This window comes from Carassius auratus, chromosome 22 (genome assembly GCF_003368295.1).
Source record: "Carassius auratus strain Wakin chromosome 22, ASM336829v1, whole genome shotgun sequence".
NCBI lineage: Eukaryota > Metazoa > Chordata > Actinopteri > Cypriniformes > Cyprinidae > Carassius > Carassius auratus.
The window spans coordinates 29,042,942-29,066,193 of record NC_039264.1 but is presented as its reverse complement, the minus strand read 5'-3'; the positions used below and the strand labels follow the sequence as shown (position 1 = coordinate 29,066,193).

At 35.2% G+C, this 23,252-nt stretch overlaps 1 protein-coding gene across 1 annotated transcript; it reads right to left on the bottom strand.

Moving 5' to 3' along the window:
* Positions 1 to 1,511: 1,511 nt before the first annotated feature.
* Positions 1,512 to 23,252, bottom strand: LOC113040277 (unconventional myosin-IXb-like). Its single transcript, XM_026198616.1, has 3 exons — positions 22,932 to 23,252; positions 11,159 to 12,055; positions 1,512 to 1,700 (listed from the first exon to the last, which is right to left on the bottom strand). The coding sequence occupies exons 2-3, from the start codon at positions 11,993 to 11,995 to the stop codon at positions 1,527 to 1,529; spliced, it is 1,011 nt and encodes a 336-aa protein (XP_026054401.1). The 5' UTR covers positions 11,996 to 12,055; positions 22,932 to 23,252; the 3' UTR covers positions 1,512 to 1,526.

Below are 23,252 nucleotides of genomic sequence, written 5' to 3'. Positions count from 1 at the left end.
AATGCATACTGAGAAACTGTGATCGTCTTTTATAATGCGTATTAATTTACTTTATGTTTTTCCTAAAAAATGCTACACTTCATTTTTATTCATGTATTTAGATATTAAAAGTGTGCATGATTTATTAACATCTACATGCATTAATTAAATTATTGCATTAATGCTGATTTAAAACATTAATCTCCAGTGTTTTATTATTTGTTCTATTGATGTATTTCTACACTAGAGTGTGTGTGTTATCAGAGTCAGTGTTTGACTTGATGAGCCTCGTTCAGTGATTTAAGCTGAACTCTCTCGGGCCGGGGACAATAGAGAGACTCAGAGCGTCCCGCCGCTTTATTGACTCTCGGCTCCATCACACACTCATGACCTTTGTTCACAAGCACAAAGCATTGTGGGTAAATGACACACCAGGGTTTGGTCGGGAAATGTCCAGGTTTCATTACAGTGCAAACAGATGTTTAGGAATTGGTATTTCTTGAAAGAAAATGTATGTTTATTTCATATAAAATATTCACTGTAATGCAGTTTTTATATTCCAGTTATCTATTCAGTTGATTTTATTTTCATATGAAAATTTTTTTTTTACTTTATGTATTTATAAAATAAAATTATCCAGACATTACATTTATTTACATATTAAACATTTATTCATGCAATTTATTTAAATATAACATTTATGAACTGGCATTGTCATTTATCACACAAAATATAAACTTTATTTAAAAATTTGAATTTTTTCTTACAGAAAGGTAATTACTGGTTTTGGCGGACTTAAAATCAAGTTTTTTTTCTTAATTTATTAAATTTATTATATGTATATTTAATCCATTTACCCCGTATTTATATCATAAACATGTATCCGTTAATCTTTAGAATTTTTCCATTTCATTACATGTATTAAAATAACTTATTTATTTCATTTAACAGTTGATTCATGTTATTAATTATGACTTTTCTATTAGGTTATTCATTTTTTCTTAAAATTTCCATCATAGTACTAATTAAAATTTTTTTTTTTTATTTAAGGTGAAACTTCTTTGAAATTGCCTCACCCCCCTCCAAAAACATAATTATTTCAATTTATTTAAATGTAAAATATTACATTTATTATTAATGTTCACATAATAAATATATTACATTAATTTATTAAATGTATTTCTAACTATTTTATATATAATATTTATTAGCTAGTTTTAAATTTACCTATTTACTTACAAACTTAAAAAATACATTTTAAATGTCTATTCAATCGTTCAATGACTTATTGCTCATTATCTGAAAATGTTTAAATGAAATTCACAGGCGTTTTCTTTTTCCTGCACAACCTTTCACTTCAGTGTGATTTTTTCAGGGGTCAGACTGGTCTGGGAATCATTTGACTGGAAGCTCAAGTAAACATCAAACCTCTCATGCGGAGGGAAAGAAGTCAAAGAGGACGGACTACAAGCAGAAGAAAACAGAAACTGGCCAGATGGCGGTTCAGATGACATGAACGAACAATAAACCACAGAATCGATCTCAGATTAGAGGCAGCAGCTCTTCTGAGGGAGAAGAGGAAGTGACATCAGAGGGCAGGGTGTGTGTGTGTGTGTGACTCTCACCCGCGCACCCACGCCGCTCTCCAGGTAATTGACCTGGATGAACTTCCCGAATCGGCTGGAGTTGTTGTTGTGGGCCGTCTTTGCGTTTCCAAACGCCTGCGAGAGACAGAAAGAAAAAAACTCTGTAAAATCAGATTTTGTAAAAAGACAAGTGGTTTTGTTTTTTACAGCAAGATATGCAGACAAATAATCCTTACATATTCTAAAAACAAACATTTATTTATTGGTTTAAACGTGTGCACTTAATCCAAACATAACAACATTTTGATTATTAATAATTAAAACATTATTAATAATATCATTATAATATTATCATGATGCATAATGATGATCAAATGTTATTGTATATTATCATTATACATTTAAAATTAAAATTAAATTAAAATTAATTAAATAATATTATTGTAATAATATTAATTAATTATCATATTATTGTAATTAACATAGCATAATAAGAACAACAATATAAGCATCATAATACTTCATTATTACTATCAATTATTAACAATGCATCATAATAGTAATAATAATAATAATGTATTATGATATGAATCATTGTTATTTACAAGTTACACAACAATAATAATAACAATTATTATTACTTTAATAGTCTTTTAATTACAATAGAAATAATACATTGAAAACAAATCGCTAATTAATGTAGAAACAAAAATATAACCATAGCTAAACAATATTAAACTATTTAATTCAAACGTTATTGCAACGTTGTTATTAATTATTAATTTATTAATGTAAATAATATTTATCCTCATTATTATTAGCAACAAGAACAAATAAAAATTGCAGTATTTAATAAGATTTAATCCTAATTTTATGTAAAGATCCATATAAATAAATAGCTTATTACTAATTATTTATCATAAAAATTGAATACAAATATAATAAAAACATTATTATGATTATTATAATAATGTTTTATTATAATTGATGATAATAATAATGAAATACGATAATGAAACAAACAAATGCAAAATATTATACACAAATTTGATATACATTTTTCATTTGAAATTATTTATATTTTTTTATTTCATTTATTTAATGTTTTTAATTAGTGGATAAATACAGGTATAAATAAAACACAAAATGCATATATTAATCTAAATCTTTCCAGAGCGGACTGCAGAGAGGAACAGGTGCATGATAAATCAGATTAAATCACACTCCTGTGGTTTCAGACGGTCAATAAAACAAACTCTGCTCTGTATTTGTCTCAATCTGTCTGAAGGTTATCACACGAGACCACGAAACCCTCTCCTCCTCCACGGTCACACCTCCTCCAGCGTGGGGCGTCCCGTCGGCCTCTGGCCCGGCCCACAATGCACTGCAGTGTTCGAAGCCCCGCCGCGGGGAAAGAGGCTCTGCATGCTAAAGAGGAAGCTTTGTGCTGAACAGCGGTGGGAAGGGCGCTAACCTAATTAAGATCCCCCCCCCACGCTTGACCTTTGACCCGCTGCCGAAGCAGGCGGCTGAACATTGGGCAAAGCTTGAGGGGATACTGTAACCAATCAGGACTGCTGAACCGTTCACCCCAAAACAACGATTCGGTCACCGATGACTTCATGATGTTACAGGACACGGCGTTTGTGTTCACAGAGTAACAGAAAATATGAACAGAATAAATAAACGAATGAATGAATAAATAAACTACCTAAAACACAAACAAATGACATTGTCGTCATTTATTTTTGTTCCCAACATTTTTGTTCCAAGTAAAAAAAATAACTATACATAAATAATTATAAATAGATAAATAAATAAATAAAAATAACTAACAAAATCTATCATTTTAAATTAAGTAATAATAATAATAATAATAGGAAGCAAAAACTCTAAATGATAATAAACTATTTAATTAAAAAAGTCATAAAACAAATTTATTATTAAAACATTATTATTATCCTTAATAATATTACTATTAAAAAAATAGTAGTAGTAATAATAATTTTTAATTATTATTATTATTATTATTATTTTAGTATTATTTTACTACATAACAACAGATGTTATTTATTTTATAGCGGTTTCAATTATTGAAAAGATTAAGATTAAAAATAACTATATAAAAAATAATGAACGATAAGTAAATTTAAATAAAACCATAAATACACAGAAACAAAGGCACAATAAAATAATTAAATAAAATTTACAGAAAATTAACAAATAATTAACTACAAAATAAAAATGGAAATACAAAATATCATAAATGGAATTTTTTTTTTTTTAAATCATAAAGCTTCTTTATTATTAAAACATTATTATTATCATCCTTTATAATAATAATATTTAATAAAAAATAGTTATAATACTGATACTAATAATTATTATTATTATTATTACAACATCTGTTGTTGTTTATTTTCAAACTGTTAAAATAATTGAAAAATAATTGAAAAGATTAAGTAAATTTAAATAAAACCATAAATACACAGAAACAAAAGCACAATAATATGAAAAAAGTAAATAATGGCTAAATTAAAATAAATAAATAGCAAAAATATATCTCAGTAAATAAAATTAATTAAATAAGTAATGATTAAATAAATAAATTAAAAATGTAATGATGAAATAAAAAACAAACAAAATACAAAAATCAGTAAACAAAAAATAAATTAATGATTAAATAATAGGTAAATAATGAATCAATTAAAGTAAAAAAAGAAATAAAAAATTAAGTACATAAATAACTTGTAAATAAAAATTAACAAATAAAAAGTAAAAAAGAATATATGCAAGCAAGTAAAAATAAATAGAAGTAACATTTAAAAGCAATAAGCTTAAGCTTTACATAAACAGATTTTTTTTTTTCACTCTAATGTAGCTTTTTATCTCGACTTTAAAACAGATTCTGGGACTGAACTCGTGTAACAACACATTCAGTAAAATTCATGGGAAAGATAAAAAGCGAGAAGTGAAAGATCTGTTTCTTTAGTCATTCAGAAAGGCTTTGACACGAGCGTGCGTCGATCACTAGACAGACAGCGCAGCACGTCTTCTTCTTCTTCAGACTCCTGCTGACCGATCGATCGCTCGCGAGGAAACTCCAGGACGCTTTCTGTCAGAGTGACGCAAACGCTGAAGCCTCTTCTGCAGAGCTGCCAGAGGAAATAATAATAGACCTGTCTGGACTAGCTCTTATTATTTGCTGTTATCTGGAAGTCAGCTTTCCACGACAAACCACGAGGTTCTGCTTCCGGAAAGAAACTGCAGCTCTGATAACAATTAGATAACATGACATTAACACTTATCAAATTAACGGACTCAGAAATCCTCCAGTTTGTGCTCTGAGAAATACTAGGACTAAATAATGACATAAATATTAATATAATTACAGGGGGGTTTTATATACATTTAATCTTAAATATTTTATAGTTGATCACTTACATTATCATATAAATAATATATTTTTATTATTTAATACATATTTACAGAAACTATATTTACATAAGTATTTAATATAGATCAATATACTATTATTTATTGTAAATGATTAATTTATCATTTAGATATTTAGTATAATTATTAAATTATCATAAAATCATAAAATATTACATTATACCATATACACACACGGATTAAATTTAATAAAACATTTTTTTATTATTTCTAAAATTATTTTACATATAAATGCAATGTTATGTTTGTACAATTTTAAATAATGCATAATTTATGCAATAATTTCTACTAAAATTAATAAAAATGTTGTTAAATACAAATATATAGACGATGTGTTAATTTATATTTAACTATACATTATATACATAATATTCAAAAGTGCTAATGTACATACAGTAGGTTTACATAAATATAGATAATTAGCAATAAATAATATTACATATATACACAAACTATATATATATATATATATATATATATATATATATATATATATGTGTGTGTATTTAAATAATAACTTATAAATATTAATACAATACTTAACAATAAATAATTTACTTATTTATTGTAAGTTAGATACATAAAATAATTATTAAATTATTGCTAAATCATCGCATATAACACTAATGCACACATGTATATATATATATAATGAAAAAATTCAATATTTAGATCATAAAAGAACATTGTATATCCTTCACACAATACAAGACTATTCCTTCACACACACACACACACACACACACACACACACACACACACACACACACACACACACACACACACACACACACACACACACACACACACACAGGTGCCTGAACCGAACTTTCACCCCTCTGCTGAAATCCAAGCCATCCATACAATGCATCAGGAATCAACAAAGGCCCTTTTTTTTAAAGCCGTTTTATTAAAGGCCAGGAGAAACTGTTCCTCACAAACAACTCTGTGAGATGCTCACATGACTGTTAAATATAGCTGCTTCTCCTTTTCTTCACAGCCTCCGAGCCGAGACGATGTGGCCATCTCAAGTGAGCTGCACCAATTCATTCAGCAGGAAGGAACACAAAAGCAAGACTCGGGTGGGTTTGGTTCGGGATTATCATATCGGGTTCGCCGGTGACCGCGTGTGCGAGCGCTAATTGAGATCACGACACAATAGCATGTCGACGAACATCCTTCACGCAGAACGAGGCGACAATTCATGAGCTCATGACAACAGTTTGCACATTATCTGAAATATAAAGTGTGTGGATATGTATAGATTTTCTGCAACATGGACGGAATTGCGGAATCCAAAAAAATCCCTGGAATTTACTGTATAATGCAGAATATCACGTAATATGCCAAATTTGGGATAGATAAATCAAATATAGGTTAGTGCGAATGAATGGTGCAGACGCGCGGTTTCGTTTATTACACAGATACTGAAGCAGTGTTTTCAGACTCTGACGCCTCAGTGTTTGAGTTCATAAACACATTCGAAATCTCTTAAACTGCTCTGAGAGGCACTTCTAGAGCATTTTACCGTTAAAACTATCGTCATAATGCTACAAACAGAAACCTAATGGTCTTCACTGCAACCCGTCAAAATAAATGTTGGGTTTAACTTGAAGAAACTTTGACAGAAATGTATTACTTAAATGTAATGATGGTACTACTAGTACTAATAATAATACAAATAATTATAAAAAAAAATTTTTAAAGGAATATTTAACAGAAAAATACACAAAAAACTAATAATAATAATAATATAAAAATATGTATAAAACCAATTAATTAGATGCTTTTGATTATTAATAAAGAAACCAATAAAATGGAATCCAGAAAATTAAATGGAAAACGGAATTTTGGTGAAAAAATTAAATTACATTTGAAAAATAAAAACATTTCAAAGGGCCTTTAAAATCACATTTTTGTTAAACTTTTAATAAATGGCTGTTTAATAATTTACACTTCATGATTTCAATTAATTAAACGTGCCTTTTGATTAATAGTTTTTTAATTTAACCATTCAAATGGATTCTAGAAAAATTTTAACTGAGGAAAAACTGAATCCAGAAAAAAAAATGCAAACAACATAATTTGGAAAACAATAAAATGGAATTTGTGAAAAAAAAAGAAAAAAAAAGAAAGAAAAACGATTTCATAGTGATCTCTGCCCTGGCATTCGCGTAAATTGCCTTTAAGGAACGAAACGGCATATGAAGTGCTTAAGAAAATTTGTCCTATAAAGGGTGCAGCAATAAATCGCTCTAATGAACACAAACATGATCTGAACTCTTCAAGTTACAGTGTTTGACTGCAGTTTAAAGGATTCGAATACACTCAGCTCTTTAAATGAACAGAGAGTTTGCTGGAAACTGGAGACTATCGAGGTTATTAGTTCTCCAACGTGACTGTAATCACAGAATGGACTCTTGGGACATTTTATTGTAGACTTTTCCACATGTGGACATCCCACGTGTCTCATTACAGCCGTCCCACCAGAAATAGCTCAGACCGTCTCAGGAGCCAAAGTCCACCGCACAAGACTAACACAAAGCTGAGAGATAAACAATGGCCATGAAATGGAACAATACTCTGACTCTCGACACCCAGTGAGCAGACCGGCCAATGGGGAGCTCTGCAGCTACCACTTCCTGTTGCAAAAAAACTGCTTCCTGTTGAAGTGATCAGCCAGAGGGAAGTTCCTGTCTGCAGGCAGCAGAAGCATTGCTTTAGAGGACTCGCATGTATGCATAGAAAAGAGCATTACGTGCAATCAAAAGCCACAGTGTTGCACAGGAACATCTGAAAACAGAAGGCAAAGATGTTTGCAGATCTCCGTGCAGAGTCTCCTAACTCTCCTGTCATCTGACACTCAATGACGTAATCTATCAAAGCCATTTGGAGCAGGAATAAATAGCTCACTTTTGGCTTGATGGATTCCAAACTGTTTCCCTGTAGGCCACTTTACCACATGAATAGGTCAAATAGCGCGGTTTACTCACCCTTGAACGTGCTTTATCTGGTATTTAGTATGCATGCTTTGACGTGAAGGCCAAATATGCGCTCAAACAAAGCAGAGCAGTTGTAGGAGGGGGATTACGAAAGAGAATAACCGGTCGGACGTGTTGATCAACGACAACAGGTGCCAAACATCTCTGTTTACAACATGCAAGTTGAAACGGAGACAATAACATGCAGCTTTAAAAAGAAACAATTGTAAAATTACAGTTTACATTGAGTCACGGTCCATGGATTTCCATTTAATAGAGTTTAAAAGCAAAACCTAGTCAAAACTATTTGTGGTTGGGTGATGTGCCTCGGTAGGCAACAATTAAAATTAGTGAGCGATTTCAAAGTTGAACGTTTGGTAGAAGAAACTGGGACTTGGGCTGAAAAGCGGCAGAAATTTTCAAGAAAATTCTGTAAACATTCCAGAAACTTTTAGAAAAGTTTCCAGGAGGGATGCACCGAAATTAAAATTCTTGGCTGAAACCAAAAATGAAACACTGAGCCAAAGAAATATGAATACGAACATGTTTTTTCCATTTTGCACGTGCATTTTGCACGTATTTTGCCAATTTTTTTCACCATTGCATTCATTAAATGGCCTAGCTAAAATTTCCTTTTTACTGTTTTGTCTTGCCTTTCGAAGAAAAAATCAATTACAAAACCACGATTTAAAAATACTAAACATTGTTTAACATTTCTGGCAGACATTATACCAACAAAGCACTAACTAACTTAAAATTAGTAAGTTAGAAAAAAAATATTTTGTGTCCATTTTTACATTTACATTACATTTAGTCATTTAGTAGATGCTTTTATCCAAAGCGACTTAGAAATGAGAACAATGGAAACAGTCAAAATCAACGAAACAGCAATGATATGCAAAGTACTACAACAAGTCTCAGTTTTTAGATAAACAAGGTTTTTTGAGACCCCCTTGTTGGATAAGGCATGCGATGGACACTTTGAGCAGCAAATCAGTATATATTTCTGAAAGGCCTTGTAACACTGAAGACTGGAGTAATGATGCATAAAAAAATGCAACTTTGATCAAAGCAATCAATTCTATTTTACTATACATTAACATACAATGCAATTCTTGCATGTATTCGAAAACGTAACATTCTGCAGTTTAGGGCCATTTTGTGATTACAATCATCATATTGTAGCCAGCAGCAGACACCCTTCCTCTTCCCTTCGAAAACATGAAATGCTGTACCAAATAGTCTTTTGCTGTCAGTGCTTGTAATGATTTTTGTGTCTTTCTCTGACACTTTGAAATGCTTCCACACTGCCAACATGTATGCAGCATTACAAAGAGTGCATGTCTTGATCACGTCAACAAAAATGCTTAGCTATCCTTCTCTCTACATTTTCAGCCAAATAGTTTAGGTTGCCGAACATTCGGTGCATGCCAAGTTAGAAATGGGACATCAGCTGATGTATCCACCAATACTCAAGCAGTCACAGTAACCAAAAGAACCACTATTTAGACACGTGGAAAGCTGGACAAGAAGGAACTTTGCATTGACTCCCATATGGAAACATTTCTCTCTAATACAACTTAGAGAATGATAAAAGGAATACTGTGTCCTTTCTTAAAAATCAGAACCAACTGAAAGTCTTGGAAGATGGATGAGACAAATCAACTTCATGGGGCCATAAAAGGAAGAGAAACCTCAGGGAGATCTGACTCCTATCATTGAAATTGTCTGGATTGAGGCTCGTTCCGGTCACAGTGCTCAATTGACCAGTTTCACAGGCCGCCTTTACACCACAAGAGCAGAGAGGCGGGGGATATTTAAGCCTGTAGACACGTCTGCCAAAGGACAATGACTGTGCTGACTGCGGAGAAATGACTTCTAGTTTTCAGAAACCACAAACACAGCGGCAAGCTTCAACACAAAACCTTTCATCTCTTTCAGGACTTGCTACACAAGCGAACTTTATTCTGATAAAGGGGGCTGAGATAAGAAATGACACCAAAGGATTTCTAATGACATCATGTGTACAGGAAGCTTCTGAAGTACTGAGAAGAGATACGAATCTCGGAAGCCGAGTGGGTTGGTTTTGTCTGACTGATAACTTGAATAACAGCCCTCGTACTGTATACAAGAGTGAAATCTCGAGAATAATGACTTGAAAGAATCTTTAAATGCTAACCCTCTAGCTGTGAAAATATCCCAACATCCACCACAGCCGTTCTCCAAATGCACTCTTGAGTCTCGAAAGTTAGTTTTTCCGAGCACGAGAGCTACCACTAGCATAAACCGCCATGAGATCAGAGTTGGGGAAGGGTTTCTGCTGATTTTTTGCAAAATGACAGAATGTGCCTGAACAGGTTTATGGGAAAGAGCTATAGTTTTAAAGCAAGAGACATAAAACAACAAGAACTGCTTGAGACTTGACCCCTGAGGAAGGCCTCCAGATGTAGGTTAGCCGGAACTGCTAAATGAGCTATGCAAGGTCAACAAGTATGTGGCTAGTTTTTAGGGTTAACAAGTTCTAAGGTCGGGAGCTGCAAACCGCAGACCTATCAACGGACTTCCTTTATCTTAACAATAGCAGTAAACAACAAAACCTGTTTTCAGCATGAAATAACAGAGCAATTTGGCATTATGAGAAACAGTCTGCAACTATCCCATATCCCAGTAAGTCCTCAAACAAATCCACTGATTCGGAATTCAATTACTCTAAGACTCTCTTGTGAATGTTTAAAGCAGAGTGCTTTACCAGACACTACAATTCCAACCAAAAACCTCAAAAGTAAGTCTCCAAGGGATCAAAGTCATACACAAAGCTAATGCAACAATCTCAAAAACAATAGAATATTGCACAGACATCCAACACTGACAATCAAATTGCAGGGGTCTTACAAATCATTAACATTTTTTGGGGTAGACATGTGAGCCGCAAACCCATCAGTTAACTTCCTTTACCTTTATACTTTCAATACACTAAAACAAAACATCTCGAAGGTTTCAAAACTCTGGAGACTCAAGCTCAGAATTTCGCCAAGAGGATGTTGGTACCTTTCCCATTTCCCAGCAAGTCCCTGAACGAATATACTATTCCCGAACTTACTTATAAACGAATGTAACCAAACCAAGTTTGCATCAAGGTGGTGATGATGATCTTACCTCCAGCACAGGTCCAGCACCCAAGATGGTTCGTTCCACGCCGCTTGCATAACCCTTCTGGCTGAGAGCCGTCAAGCAGTGAATGAGGAAGTTAGTGCTTTGCGTTTTGCCTGATCCGCTCTCTCCTGAGATAACGATACACTGGTTGACACGTTTGCGCAACATGGCGTAGTAGGTTACATCGGCAATGGCGAAAATATGAGGTTCCAGCTTGCCCAACTGGTGGTTCTCGTACATTTTGACATATTTGGGGTTGTAAATGGGTAAGAACTTAAAAGGATTGATGGCAATGAGGATGCTTCCAGCGTATGTATAAATTTTCTTCTTCTGAAAACGAATGCAGAGGTTATCCAAGATGCTATCCTCATTGAGGACAGGAAGGTTGCAGAGGTCCTCATAGTCCTCCTGCTGGGGTGGGAGGAAGCCCCGAGCAACCAGTCGCTTGGACTCCTGCTCGTTCCCCACGGAAGGCAGGTGCACGTAGCAGATGGAGCCATCGTTGTTGCGCTCCTGGAGGAGGAAGTAAAATCCCTCTTTCTGAGAATGCTGATCTTGGGCTTTTCTCGGCCATAGAAGGACCCTGTGCACTGGAAGGTCGGTTGATTCAAGCACCCACTCCTCCCCGCCGCACTCCTTCACCTCGGCCAGGACGTAGACCTTGCTGGCGTCCAGTCCGAGGGTCGCTGCCGCATCCTGTATGACGCTAGCTGTGGTGGCCTCCTTGGTGACTCTGAGTGTACAGCATGATGCCGTCTCCAGAGAGAGTCTGGGGTAGATCTGAAGTTCGTAAGCCTTTCCATCTTGGCTAGTCGTCCCATCGCCATCTTTGACACTCATTCTGACTCAGGACGAGCCCCTTCAGCATTACGCACTGCCTTCACAAACACCATCTAGCACCTGGAAAAGAGGATGCAAAAAATTAAGACTGTTTTTTAATGAGTTTATAAAACATAGGGGCCAACAGATAGGAATAATACAGTAATATAAGATAGACTATCAAAGAAATAGGTGTGCAACTAACTTGAGTGATTAATTGATAACTTAATCGCTCTTTTGTAAAATACTATTTAATACGATTAATCACTCTATTTTGGAAAATACTATTAAGGTACAAACTTAGCCTTGTGGGCCACATGGTGACATACACCTATCATAATATAAAGACAGAAATGGCAAAAAAATTTACATTTAAATAAATGAATAAATAAAAGAACTAGGCATGCAAATAATACAAGTGATTAATCACTGTTCTACAAAATACCCAGTTTGCTTAAAGTCTATAAAACATACAGACAGGAATATTACTGTAAAATAAAGTATAGACCAGCAAAGAATTAGGATTGCAACTAACATGAGTGATTAATCTATTATTTCTTCAATTAATCACTTTTTTGCAAATACTCACTTTAATTTAAAACATACAAATAGGGATATTACAGTAAAATAAGGTACAGACTGGCATAAAAACACCTCAGAATCATATAAAAAGCTATCATAAACACATGAAACAATACATTAATTGCCGCCTTTAAAACAAACCACTTTCTTTAGATAACTCATCATTAAAGACCACTCTGTGTCATTTTATGAATGCAATTTTGATCCTAGCCCAGATTTTCAGCACTGCAAAGTGACATTTACTGACTAAGGTTGTCCTTGACAGCACACAGAGCCAACCAGCCAATAATGGCATATGTCAACAACCATTTTCATTGATTTTATTGATTGTTTTACAGTCCTACATTCCATTCTGGCCTACTTTGTTTCTTACTATTAACCTTTCCCTTTTAGTTTTGGAACAAGTCCAAGTCAGCCTCATTTATCTCAATTAGATCAATCATTTGTAAACAAGAACTTCAGGATTTAATTAAAAAACAGAGATAAGGGGCCATTACTAGTGCTCTTTGGATGAACCGATCGCCGCTACCCTTTATTTCTCAGGCCTACAGCTCCCGATCTGACCTTATTATTTGTGGCATCTGACTCAGACTAAACAGCTCCTTTATTTAATCTGCCTAAAGCATGTCCCTGCAATAAACTCTGATCACGAGTGGCAATTGCATCTGTATAGCTACATCTCACAGGAAACTGTGGTCACAGTTAGTCAGTGTGCTTGGCGTGAATCTGCCGTGAATAGACAGCACGTCTCTATAAATATACAGTACAAGGCCACAGCTGCTACATCATAGGGTGTCAATATCGGCATGGCAACTGCATCCCAGCAAAGCAACATAAAAGCAATAGAAAGCAATATCGTCACATGGTTTACGGTCGTTCAATACAAGTTTTTACTTTAAAACAAGACAAAAACTAAAATAATATTTAACAGAAAAGACAATACATTTACTCAAGTAGAAGATGCAAGACGATTACGTGTATAAAACAAGATTTAAAAATAAAAACAAGGAAAAAACGCTTAGTGAGGAAAGAGGAAATAGCTAACCCCTGCAAACAAAGTTGCTCAACGTGCAAACAGAGTGAATCTCATTTTGCACACGCCACTTATAATACTGGCCTTTGGTCATTATTTCTAAATGCTTTTGAAATGTACTACATAATAGACGCTATAATATTAGTCCAATGTACCAAACAATCCCTTCAATGACCGTTTTATCCACAATTAAAATAATTCCGTCATAAAAATAATCTAACATCAAAATGACTTTAACATTTTAATTTCAATGCACACTCCAAATTAAAAACATTGGTCATTTTTTAAAAAGATAATATACGCTTTGTTGTTCAAGTCAATTTCCAATGGAGAAGCAAATCAAATTCCAGAACTTCATTCAGAAATAAGTCAGATGTCCAATGCTTGGAAATGGTCCCAAAGGTTTCTTGAAGAACCAAAGTCTGACCTACCAATCCAATTTTATCCAACGCTGTTTATTCCATTAACAGATTACCGAATTCTGGTTTGGCAGAGTCATTGCTACCCAGCAGAACAAACGAAGCAGAACACTGTACGCTTGTTTTGACTGTACATTTGAGGATGCAAGTTATTTCCTGTGAAGATGACAACCAAGTGTCTTAAACAGCTGTCAGCTTATAAGGAGTTAAATTAAGTTACTCTGGAAAGTCCTTGTCAATGAATGGACGTATTTTCTGATGGTTCAACATAACTGGCCATTCCAATGGGACTGGCGTTTTTATGCAGAATCAAAATCAAATCATTCCAAGGGCCAGAAAAAATATTACCAAGTATGACTTCTTTTGTAAATTACGAATACAAGTAAATACTAAAAAATAAAGATCAAAAACAATATTTAGTAAAACAGGACTAGGAATAAAAAAAAATTACAGTAGAAAAAAACTGTAAATAAAAAGAATACTAGCTGAATTTGCTGGTAAACAATGCATAACTGTAAGATTAAAAGTGAACAGTGGAAGTTTTTCAACTTTTCCAGCCTGGTTTCTCAGATGGATGAAAGTAGGCCATCCTCCTTACTTGGCTGTTGACCATAACCAGAATCAATAAAACCCCAAGGCATGCATAAAAGTAAGCGACCACAAAAACGGCATCATCATTACGGCTCATTTTGAGCTGGCCTGAAATAGACCAGCCAGGTTAACTCTTCTCTTCTCCGTGAAGAGCTCAAGACTGGGGGATAGAAAACATAAAACACCACTGGGAGAAAGAAAAGAATTCAATTCAAGACTGAAACAACAAACGGTGAAACTAATCTGCATCTTCCATAAGTTCCAAATAAGCTCCATTCTAACTGAAATGGAACTTATTTGGAACATTCTACAAAGGCAGTGAGACTGACACAAATAGTGCTCCACATCTGATTCCAATAGAGTTTAACATTAGGATGTTGCCAAGCTACTGCCACGATACTCTTTAAAACATCAGAAATATATACAGAACACCTAAACATTAGGTAAAACAGACAACGTTAAAAGAGAAACAAATGTGTTTATATAAACTTTTCTGCAACTGATACTTCTGTCTACCAACTTGAAATTTAACACAATACAAAAAAAAAAAAACATTAATAAGGATATTTGTCTTGTTTTTCAGCCAAAATAGCCAAGAATCCTTAAAAATCCTTTAAAAAAATAATAATTATGATTATTTTATAACCTTTTTATAGCTATGTATGTATCGAAGGGAAAAGTCCTATATGCCTTTGTCAATCGTCATAGCTAAACATTTTCCACACAGTAATAAAATTAATTCGTAGAATATTTCCAACTACCGGTATATATATTTTTTTTAATTGAGAAGCAACCTACATAGATATTAATAATTGTTTTTAGATAATGTAGCTTTCTTACTTCAAGTGTACATTGTATGAAAGGTTATCACCACCACAGAGAAAAAAAATATATAACTTTTTTTTTTTTTTTACTGATAATCTTGCAATTCTTAGAAGAGAGGGGGAGTTGTGAGATTTGGACTTCCTAGAAAGAAAAAAATAATAAAAATCAAGCTTGTTGCAACTACGTAAAAATCTAAAATTATATATAAAGGTTGTGACTTTTTATGGCACAATACTGACCTTTCCCCCTCATTTTTTTTTTTTTTTTTGCAATTCTTTTATTCAAGTTTATTTGTCTAGCGCTTTTTTTAAAATCTGAAATTAATACTTCACAGTTTATATAATAATAAATAAAAAAATCTCCAAATTTAGCAATTCTGAGGAAAAAAGGCAAAACTAAAAAAGAAGAAGGAATTATGAGATAAAGTCTCTTTTTATATAAGTGGAGGGGATACACTTCCCTAATTTTGTGTCACTACACTGTCAGATTTTTCACTTATAAACAAGCTCAAAATAATCTGATGAACACTAAATGCACAAATGCAAGATGCAAACTATGAAAATCAAGACTTAGTTTCTTATGCAGTGCTGCTTCCAAAGAAAATGTACTTCATTTCATATATTTTAGGCATCTTAACTAAGAAACAAGTAAAACTAGAGCAAAAGTTCTTTCATAAGCTGTGAAATGAGTGAATGTTGCAATGCATTCAAAGTAAATTCTGTAAATCAACGTCTTGAAGATGTTTTCAGCTAAATGATTTCAATTCATTGACATGGACTAGAACAAGCAAGTCCAAGTCACCAGTCAACCATAAAAACCTGGAGCAAAACCATTACTTCATTTCAAAAGATCACCAGGATCGTCCCTCGCGACGGTTTTCTCAGAGGAAGCTCGACTGACTGGCAGCGAAACAAAGATCTTGGTCTCTTTTGTGATTAGGGAGTCTCCTGGAGAGCCAGATCCTCATGTTTCTGTGCCGGGCCTCCTTCAACACTTCCCTCAGACAGACACATGTGAGCTGGCCGAGCTCCCGGGGGAGAGAAGAGAAGAAGAAGAAGAAGAAGAAAACCCATGAGGGAAATCAGTCCCAGCTTCTTTATGGAGCATCATGAATGAAAGGCCCACTGAAGAGGAATGTGCGGCTGAGACAGAAACAGGGCTTTTGTTTTAATATCATCTCCATTTAGGATCCAAGTCTTTTAGCAGACGTGTGGGCAGAGGACAGACAAACCTCCACGGGATTCCCTATGGACGACTTTTCCTGCAGTTTTAGGCCTACGCTCAATGCAAGAGTCACGAAACCTCCCACAGGTGTCTAGATGTGACTCTTCAACACAAGTCAGTGGGATTTTACACCTGTTTTATCTGAAGCACGAACAATGCAGTGATAACTATGTTTACATGCATTGTCTGGACTTTATGGACTGGCATTTTAGCTAGAAGCAACAACATCTTGTTCAATGGTTAAAAACATCTTGATGGTGGATTTGTTTCTTACTAACACACACCTTTTCTCTTCTCAAGATGTTAACTGATGGACTGTAGTGGTGTGGATTATTGGGATGTTTTTATCAGCTGTTAGGACTCTCATTCTGACGGCACCCATTCACTGCAGAGGATCCATTGGTGAGCAAGTGATTCCTCCAAATCTGAGGAAGAAAAACTCATCCTAACCATGCAAAAAGTTGTCATAAAACCAAAATGCATTCTTGTCTTAGGACAACTCTGATCCACTTCAAATGCTGACTACTGTACATCTCCGATGGCCTGAGAATTAGCACATTTTGGGGCAAATTGTCATTTTTGGTTGAACTTTTCCTTTAAGAAATAAAGATCTTAAAGCCCATTTTAGCTCAGCTAACGCTTCGGTTTCACAAAGCACGCTTGTGTAAAGTAAAGCAGCAGAAGTAAGTGAAGAAAGCCCTCCGTCTCCTGTGAGAATTCAACACCAGCCTGAGTGGAGCTCAATAAAACATTGGCAGTAGTTTCTCAACAGCCCAGACCTCCTGCAGCGCTGCACATGTGCTCCAGCTTTAGTTTTACCATCCTACAGCAGTTCATCACTGGAACAAGCACCCACTGTAGACCCAGAAAACCCTACTAACTAGAGCACAAAAACAGATCCAGAGAGTGGAGACAAAGACGCAGTCCACACTACAGACTAGAGATCTGTTACTTTTCAAATAAAAATGACCAATGCTGAGATGTCCTAAAAAATTATAATAATAATTCGTTCTTTTCTTTCGTTTTATTTCATTTTTAATCGTGCATTTGAATCTCAATAACAACAAAAGTACAGGTCTTATTTCAACCATAAATTAAAAGAATAATAAAGCTTTTTCAATACCTCCTTTGCATGGTGAAATTACATAGAAATGTTACATTTATTTTATTTTTTGTCATTATTGCATTGTATTTTATTCAGTGTGGTCAAACGATTAATCGCAATTAATCACATTCTAAATAATATTTTTTTTTGCATAATGTGTATGTTTAAAAATATAGTGTATGTAAAATATTTACATGTACATATATTATATATAGAATATTTGATATCAAAAAAATCTTAAATATATACATGCATCCTTTTATTTTGGAAGCAATTAATCATTTGACAGCTTTAATTTTATTCTTTTTTCTAATAACACTATGCATTGATTTTTGTATTCACAAATGTGTCAACAAACAATTCAACACAACAAATACTGCTATAACTTTATATATTGCAAAACAATGAATGCTTATTTTGAACCACTTGCAGAAACAAAATAAAACAGCATTTTTTTGTTTGCTTGCTTGTTTTTAAACTAATTCCTCACACACTTAAACAGTCTTCCATTGTTCAACACACATTAACTTTATACAACAAACAGCTCTGAAAAAGAAAGAGATCTCAGTGCCGAGCTGTAAATCACGAAAACCACTCTTTGTGTTGAGTCCTAGTGTTAGCTGCTCTGATCTAGTGCCTGTTTTCAATTTTATCGATGCACTCTGTGCCATTTGCATGCGAACGGTTATCCTGGACGTGCCAGAGAAAACACAGGCCTCATATACGCTCCGGGGCAGAATCTTGGTATACAATCCTGACAAAAAACATACAGCGACCAGCAGCCAGATACACAGAGACGTCAGACCAGGATAACCTTACATTTCAACCCCAAAGGTCGCCGCTGTCCGAGGGGAATTGCTCATTATGATCTAAAGAAAGCAGAAAGTGCGTCTTAAATGCAAAACCATGGAGGAGCATTGGGATTTGGTGCATTCGAGTCTTAAATCTGCAGAAAAACATGAGCACAATCATGCATTTCACAGCTAAATGCACAATCAAACAGGCCAACGCTGTTCTAAAAGTGATCAAACAGAAGCCAGAGCTGCATCATGTCATCCGCTCCGCTCTGAAGACATCTTGAAGACATTAACTGCTCCTCCTAAATCTCCCGATATTGCGGCTCCAGACGCTTTCCAATCACTGAATGCTTCTGTTGGTCATTACACGAGCTCTGGGATTAGCTGGCATATCCAACAGGAATGTCACCTCCGTGACTTACTCCTGCATGTGCGCTGTTGGGCATGAGAACGCTACAGGAGAAGACCAAAAACAAGACCTCTTTCTCAGCTGTTGTTGAGGGTTGATGTTTCTCTCGGCTGATTAATGATTGATTATACTGGGAAAACCAAAACAGATCCCAATGTTTAGGGTTGGTAACATTTTAAATGCTTTTAAAAGAAGCATCTTCTGCTCACCAACGCTGCATTTATTTGGTCAAAACTACAAATAGTTTTGCTTTTTTAAATGGCTGTTTTCTGTGCCATCATATGTAAAAATGTTATTTATTAGCGTGATTTAAAGCTGAATTTTCAGCATAAGTCTTCAGTGTCACGCGATCCTTCAGAAATCATGTTGATTTGCAGCTCAAGAAACATTTCTGATGTTCATCACTGATGAAAACAGTTGGGTTGCCAAATTTTTTGTGAAAGCTGCGATGCTCCTCATTTGTCAGGATTCTTTGAGGAGTAGAAAGTTCCAAAAAGTGACATTTGTTGCAAAATAAACAAATAAATAAACTTATTTTAATAATAATAGTTTGAATTACGGAAATTTGTATTTTGTGAGGAAGACATGCGCATAACTGTTATGAAAATAGTGTCACGATAAAATAAAATAAAAATCCCCTTTTTATTTGGGTGAAACACGGCCGCTCGTCGTGTGCATCGAAGGCCCATTTGTCAAGTTTTAAAGCTCCTGCGGCGTGTTTCCATCAGATGAAGAGGATGACGACGCAATGTTTGCGCGTTCACTAAACACACGGCGTCGCGAATCAAGCAGAAGTCAACAGAGCGCGCTCGGAGCGCGTGCAGCTGCGCGGCTCGTCATGAGCTCAGCGCTGGAGGATGGAGACGGAGGGGGCGGTTTATGGAGTCCCTGGCACTCGATCTGCTCCATCCACTTTCCACTCCAGTCCAGACAGGCCACATCCGGCATGAGATCAATGGGCAAGTGGGTGGACTGACATCAAAACCACACCATTACCAACCAGTAGACTCCCATCCATCTCCAGCACACACGTTAAATAATAAATGCACCGTTATTCATGACTCAAACACCCCCAAACCAGACTAACACGGTCTAGTCTAGAAGGGGTTAATACTAAAACAGCAACCGAATGCATGTCAGACTCAGAGCAGACTCGTTTCTTTGTGCGCTCTGTAATTACAGTTATTTATAAACTTGGACGGAGCGCGCGCATAGAAACGGAGAAACTGCTCGCAATCGCATCCAAGCGCGTCTCGCTCCGCTTTAACCGTTTCTGTCCGTTCCCACCGCGCGTGCGTCACACCGAGTCCGCACCGCAAACACACACCCATAATGCACTGCTGTCAGGCCACTCCGGGGCACCTTCTAGATTAAAGGGCTGTCTTCACCGCAGAGAAACAGATGAGTGACCGGATCACGGCGGATGCTTCAGGAAATCAAGGAAGCACTGCCATCTGCAAATCTGGAAGGTTTTCGAGAGAGGAAGGCGGCTTCTGTGAAGCTCGTGCAGGGGAAAACGGATCTAATTCTTGCCATCTGCTCGTCAATACTCATTAGTGGACGAATATGAAACCAATGGCTTCATGTTCACCCACTGCAGATCAAAATCTAGAACTAGGCCGAAATATAAGACAGGAAGGAGCCACCGAATATTCACAACATTTGGTTGTAATAAAAAAGCAACAGCATTAATATTGTGGTTATTTAATGCACATCTGATAAGTATGTTGTAGATGTAGTCTCACAACTAGGCCTACAGAAAGCAAAAATGGTTTTAATATCATCTCATTAAACTTAAGTAACCAAAAAAAATGCATTAGATTTAATGTTTTGTTAAGTAACTGCTCCCCCAAAGAGGTTTGATTTAAAAAAAATAGATGCAGAAAAAAATGGTTCATTATATATATATATATATATATATATATATATATATATATATATATATATATATATATATATATATATATATATATGCCTTTAGATTTCTTTTTGCAAGGCCGATTTTTCTGGTCGTGCATGGAGAGAAATAAACATTTATTTATTTCAAATATTACTGAAGGTCGAGAAAAGATTGTGAGTTATTAAACAACATCGTGAAAGTCTGAGCAAAATTAGATGTTGAAAAAAATAATAAATTTGTTATATTAGTACATATAAATTAAATAGTTTTTATTTAGTATAAAATTAATAGATCAATAAAAAGGAAAGAGATGCCTTTATTTTGCAATTAACTATTAAAAAGTTATGAGAAAAAAATTACATGTGAAACGTAATTGAAAGTTGAAAGACAATATAATTGTTTTAAAGCTACATTGTAAAGTTTTATTAAAAATATGTTAAAAAAAAATACTAGTTGTAAATTAAATTAATAAAGAATTCTTAATTTTGTTAATTTGGCAAAAAAAAAAAAAAAACGTTAGATTTATTTTAGACTGTATGTTTGAATTGATCATTCCTCTGGCTGAGGACCAAAAACAACACATTTAAGCCAAATCAGAGCGCAAACATTACTTTTGAGATGCATCTCATCTCTCCTGAAAGGCTGTAAAACACTGTGATATCTGTAGAGCTGTATCGCCCGGCTCTACTTCCAGGTCTCTCTCTCAGTGGTTCCCTTTCAGTCGCATGTCAGTGCACATATGGTGCAACAAAAAAAGCTTTGTGGGCCTCCCTCTCAACTTCACAATAAAGCTTTAAAAAAGAGACGGCACAAAAACCAACGAGTGAGAAAGAGTAAATAGGGCAGGGAAACCCAACTGTCTAACACTCCTGAATTTCCTATGACTCCGTCTGCATTCATCAGTGACTATCAACTTCCTGTTCACGTCTTCTAGTCACTGAAGAGTTTCTCAATGTGAACCCATCCCCTCTTTACTGTTCACCGTCATGTCACACAAAGATTAAAGCCAACATGAAACTCCCAGGAGATGCTTTTCTCTTCATGTGTAGTTAGGAGATCCTCTTGAAATGACCACATGTGATCAGAAATTACCATGAAGATATTGTAATATACCTTTCTTTGGAGTGACATACACTGATGAACTAACTGTTCACAGTAAAACCAGGAACGTGAATTGAAAGAGCAAATGTTGGTTTCACGTTGATGTTAAAAGGTGCTTCAATTTGGGTTTCTCTTGCTGCATTCACAAACAATATTAACTTTGAAAAACATTCAACACGAAGTCATGACACGTCAAAATTACTTCTCTCACTTCCTGTCAAGTTTCTGTTCTTGATGATGATGGGGTTTTTCCATGGCTGTCAAGCACAGACAGTAGGAGGACAGAAGTCAGTCAGTCAGATTTGGAAAAAAACGGCCAATCCTGAAGTCCAGGAGAGCGGTGACCACCATCCCATTGGGTTTTCAAAGAGTCACAGGGCAGTGTATTGTGTTTTTACTTTATGATGCTAATACGTGAACACTTAAAGCCTTATGTGCCCATAAACTTCAATGCGACCATAAACGGCATTATGATATCCCATTGTATTATGACACATGACAACACAATGCAACAAGTAGGAGTTTCAACCATAGATTCCGACGGCGTTTATATCAGATACATTAATTTACCGAGCACAGATTGTCTACAGATCATAAATCATACACAACTATGAAACCAGAAGCGCGGATGTAGAATGAACAAATTAGAACATATGGCGGGAAATGAAAGATGAAAAGTTACATTGTAGCCGGATACATTCTAAGATTCTAACAAAAGCTCGATCCGGGAAGTTCGGTTTATTTTCAGAGCTTTCGCCGCGAAATTCTCTTTCATCTTTTGTTAACGCGAATTCGAGTTAGCTTTCAGCTAAACCGCTATTTTTCCTAGATAACATAATTTTTTTTTAGATTAGAAATGTTTTTTGGGTGGTTGAAACAAAAGCCGTTTGACTTCCAGCCACCCGGAAAGTTTCTGTTCGCCGCCGCGAAGCTAAAAACAACGAGATGTTAAAAACAGCCGTCAAACTTACCGTGGTGTGTGAATGTTGTGCCGAATATAGCGTCTCATGTTAATAAGTGAATAAATGTGGCAGCTGGTCGATTGTCTCTGTGTGTTTGTGCATACGCGTATGCAGCTCCGCCTCTTCATCCAATAGATCGACTCTTCATCAAACTCATCCAGACAGGTTTATTTCCAACCCTGAGGTCACTTTAAAAACATAACACAGAGATATGGGTCCGGAGAGGACACACGGACATGGTGAATGCGATGTGGGGGCTTTGTGCTGGAGGTCTGTTTAACCACACAGTGAGGAAAACTCGTCTCGTGCGGGCATATGTAGAACAGCGAA

Coding starts and splice junctions, on each gene's coding strand:
- LOC113040277 (XM_026198616.1), bottom strand. CDS start 11,995: ATGAGTGTCAAAGATGGCGATGGGACGACTAGCCAAGATGGAAAGGCT. Junction 1,701..11,158: donor GTGCTGGACCTGTGCTGGAG/GTAAGATCATCA, acceptor TGTCTCTCGCAG/GCGTTTGGAAACGCAAAGAC.